Raw genomic sequence first — 4,545 nt, 5'->3', positions numbered from 1 at the left:
ATGGATTCTGAAGTTACAGTTTACTTGAATGTACTTTATGTTGCTCTTGGTTAAGTGCCTGTGACAAGCGGTATATTACCAGGCTACCAAGTACAGGCAGACCTCGGGACGAGTGCGTGAGTAGTGCGCCCGGGCCAAACGAGATTTCGCGTGTACACTTTAGTTTAACAAAAACGTTGGCCTAAAGCGCCACATGTGTGGCAAAGCCGGCAGGGCTGTTGTATGGAAGGCCGTTTGTGACAAAGTATAGAAGAATTAAAGTAGGCGTGTAACCAGTCAGTGTATGGAACGCCGTTTTGGTCAAAGAACAGTAAAATTGAACTATACGTGTGGATAACAAGTGTTTGTGTCTAGTTAAAGGAGAATTGAAATAGGCGTATAACCAAGCAGTAAATGGAACGCCGTTTGTGTCAAAGGAAAGTAAAGGAGGTCTATACGTGTTGATAACCAGTGTTTGTGTGAAATTGGAGGAGAATTAAAGTATTCGTCTAACCAGGCCTTGTATGGAACGTCGTTTGTGTTAAAGGACAGTTAAATTAGACTATGTGTGTTGGTAGCAAGTATGTGGAGCGCCGTCGATGTCAAATAGAAGAACTATTGGACCAAAGCTGTGAGTACGTGAAGTGAAGGCAACCTTCAAGATAATATACCAGCAGGGAATGGACTTTTGATCATAATTGAACATTTATACTGGACGTTATTTGTGCCTTTGTGTATGTTCTTATGATTCAAATCCATGAATTGTACAGGGTATGTTTACTAAAAGTGGTAATTATTATTGTTATGTGATTAAGCCCTTTATACATAGTATTTGATGTGTAGTAGTTCCCATTGAGATACTGTATGATATAGTAAGCTTAACAATTTCATAGCTTAATTTTGTCTTGATTACTTGCATATATTTTAGTTTCTTATTCCGAACATTAATCATGTCTGTAAGATCAAGACCTGTCTCAGTGCGGTCATCACAGTCTGCAGCATCATCATTGGCTTTAAATGCTGCACAAGCTATAGCTGATTTGGCGGTGGCTAAAGCTAGGGCAGAATTTAACAGAAGGAAAGCTGAAGCTAACAGAGCTAGGATTGAAGCAGAAGTAGAAATGGACAGGCTGCAGATAGAGGAAGCGGTGGCTGCTGCTCTCTCTTATACACATCTATACATTGGAAACGGAGTTGCAGCTGCTACAAAGTGATAATGAAGGCAGTGTACTATCTGAGCTTCCAGTAGACGAACCAGACCAGAGAGTAGTAGAGTGGAGAAATGAGGAGCCTGTTTTAAATGTAGTCCAGGAAGATAGTGACACAAAACCTCCTGTTATATCACAACCAAGCCATCCAAGCCAGAGTGAAAGTGCGTCCTATTTATTAACCGCAATTGGTCTCAGTATGAACATGCCGAAACCTGAAATTTCCACATTTGATGGAAACCATCTTGAATATTGGAACTTCATTAACGCGTTTGAAGTCAATGTAGCAAGCAAAGCTATTGATGATAGATCAAGATTAACCTATCTTATACAATTTTGCGTTGGGAAAGCAAGAAGGGTTATGCTGAAGCCAAGCGTATCTTAAAAGAGGAATTCGGTCAGGCACATGTCATTGCAAAAGCTCATCTGAGCATGGTGTTGAATCGTCCTCAAGTTAGGCCAAATGATGGTAAGGGACTATGGAACCTAGCTAGAGACATGCGCAGGTGCCAGACAGTTCTTTCCCAGATGTGCTATTCAGCTGATATGAATAGCTCAGAATCTCTCTTAAGAATTCAGCAGCTTTTACCAATCCACCTGCAAACGAAGTGGGCAAAGAAAGCCTATGCAATGATGGAGAAATTAATCACACCCGACTTTAAGTGTATGTCATCATTCGTCGAGGAGGCGGCCAAGTTAGCTAACAACATGTATGGCCAAAATATTGGCGGTTCGTATCCCAAGAATACACCTAAGTGGAAACCAAACAGCAAAGGGATAACAAGCCTTACTACAACCACGAGGCGTCCGGAAGTAAGTTTGACAACTGAAACAACACTTACGTGCCCAGCCTGTTTAGGAAGCCACATATTAGAAAAGTGTAGAGATTTCATCCGCTACTCACATGAAGAAAGACTCAAAATCTTGAGAAAGGAGAGACTGTGTGATAATTGCTTTGGTGCCTCACACATAGCAAGAAGATGTTCAAAGCCATTACAATGTGAGCAAGGGTGTAAATGGAAGCACCACACACTGTTACATCGGACCGACGAAGAGCGGAAGGATACGGCGAAGACGACTACAGTAGGGCTGACCGGGGCCGGTGATTGCGGCTTGGCAACCATTGTTCCAGTCAAGGTTAAAGCTAAGGATTCTGGAGTGATTCTGAACACGTATGATTTACTGGATGAAGGCAGTAACTCATCATTTTGTACCATAGAGCTGTGTAGGAGGTTAAAAACGTCATCAAAGGTGAGATCGCTAAGGATATCAACTGTCAATCAGACTAGAAATTAGGATTGTAGGCTTTTGCAGGAGTTAGAGATAATGGACATGGATTGTGGAAACGTTATAAAGCTGCCAGATGTGGACACCTTAGAAGTGATACCTGCAAGTAAAAACGATATAATGAAGCCAAAAGACCTGCGTAATTGGCCATATCTGGATAGAGTTAAGTTGAAACACATTGATGCTGAAATAGGTTCTATTCTCATTGGAAGCAACGTACCAAAGGATTGGAGCCGCTTGAAGTGATTAACAGTGTCGGAAAAGGTCCGTATGCCGTTAAGTCAATATTAGGTTGGTCCGTGCATGGAATCCTTATTGCTTCAAAGGAAACAGCACACGTTAACAGAATTCATTCAAAGGTTATGGCAGATGCGTTGGTAGAAATGTACAATTTGGACTTCAGCGACAGGAAAACGCTCTATAGAAGACCGAAGATTTATTAAATTGCTTGAGGAGACTACTTGTTTCAATGAAGGTCACTATGAGGTAGCGTTGCCTTGAATGAACAAGGTTGTGAAAATGCCTAATAACAAACCTTTGACAGAGAAGAGAGCTGCTCACCTGTTAAGGAAGTTGAGAGATCCTGAATTTCACAAGGAGTATACAAAGTTTATGGATGACATGTTCGATAGGGGTTATGCTGAAAAAGTGCCTGTAGAAAAGAACGAAGGACGTGAAGCCCATAACATGTGGTTTATACCTCATCACGGAGTGTTTTATAGACAGAAACTTAAGTTGCGTGTAGTGTTTGATTGTGGCGCCAGGTATGGTGGCAAGTCACTTAATGATGAATTGTTACAGGGACCTGACCTGACTAGTTCTCTTGTTGGGGTATTAATCAGATTCCAAGAAGAACCGGTAGCATTGACAGCAGATATTGAATCCATGTTCTATCAGGTCCGGGTACCAGAAAAGGACCGGGATATGTTGAGGTTTCTATGGTGGCCAAATGGCAATGTCGACCAGTCTTTGGAAGAATATAGAATGGCCGTCCATGTTTTAGGAGCGGTATCTTCTCCATCGTGTGTCAACTACGCTTTACGCAAGGCAGCAGAGAATGCTAAAGGGCGGTACCAAAAGGCAGTTTGCGATACCATACGTAGAAACATTTACGTCGATGATTAGTTGGTGTCTGTACCAACAAATGCTGAATCAATACTCCGTGCGACGGACACAAGGAATCTTTGTAAAGAAAATGGCTTTAGATTGACCAAGTGGATGAGTAATGAACGAGAGGTGATCGAGTCTATTCCCATCTGTGAAAGAGCCAAAAATGTAAAGGATGTTGATTACCTACCGAAAGGACGTTTGGTGTTCTTTGGTCAGCTGAATCAGATAGATGAGTTCAGTTACAAGATTAATTTGTCAACTAAGCCAACTACTAGAAGAGGAGTGTTATCTACGTTAGGCTCGATATATGATCCCCTAGGTTATGTCTCGCCTGCAATTCTCCCAGCAAAACAAATACTTCATTGCTTACAGTTTCTGAATGTGAATGAGATTATACGCGATTGGTTATTAAAGACACACCCCCATACTATTAATATAAACAAATTAAACCGTTGAATACGGTCTCTCCTATAACTAATAACAAATTACATAGGAATACCACATACAGATACATTTATTTAACATTTATTAGTATTATATATTTACGTTTTATGGTATATATTTTCAGTAAAATAGAATTTAATAATAGTAATGTCATCTGATAATAATCTTAGATTTATAACATTAAATGTACGGGGTATACGTAAACTACGGAAACGAACAAGTATATTTAATTGTTGTAGGGAGTCAAAAGCGGACTTAATACTTCTCCAAGAGACTCATAGTATTAGCGAATTAGAAAATATTTGGAAACGAGAATGGGGTGGGAAACTGATATTTTCCCATGGAGAAAACAATAGTAGAGGTGTAGCCATAGTAATCCAAAATGGGAGTAACGCTGTAGTTACAAACAGCTACGGGGATGAAAATGGAAGAGTTAGAGTTATGGAAATAATAAAAAGTGATTGTAAGTTTACACTAATAAATATCTATGCTCCAAATTTAGAAAAAATGCAAATAA

The 4,545-nt window shown here is 40.2% G+C and overlaps 1 protein-coding gene across 1 annotated transcript; it reads left to right on the top strand.

Moving 5' to 3' along the window:
- The first annotated feature begins 929 nt into the window (after nt 1-929).
- Nucleotides 930-2,720, top strand: LOC117108203. The gene is made up of 3 exons (XM_033250165.1): nt 930-1,189; nt 1,538-2,438; nt 2,544-2,720. The coding sequence occupies exons 1-3, from the start codon at nt 930-932 to the stop codon at nt 2,718-2,720; spliced, it is 1,338 nt and encodes a 445-aa protein (XP_033106056.1).
- The last annotated feature ends 1,825 nt before the right edge of the window (nt 2,721-4,545 follow it).

This window comes from Anneissia japonica, unplaced genomic scaffold (assembly GCF_011630105.1).
Source record: "Anneissia japonica isolate Jap-2015-1 unplaced genomic scaffold, ASM1163010v1 scaffold287954_len75231_cov102, whole genome shotgun sequence".
In the NCBI taxonomy this organism is placed as follows: Eukaryota; Metazoa; Echinodermata; class Crinoidea; order Comatulida; family Comatulidae; genus Anneissia; species Anneissia japonica.
Note: the sequence above shows the minus strand (reverse complement) of the source record. Positions and strands in the feature narration are given on the sequence as shown.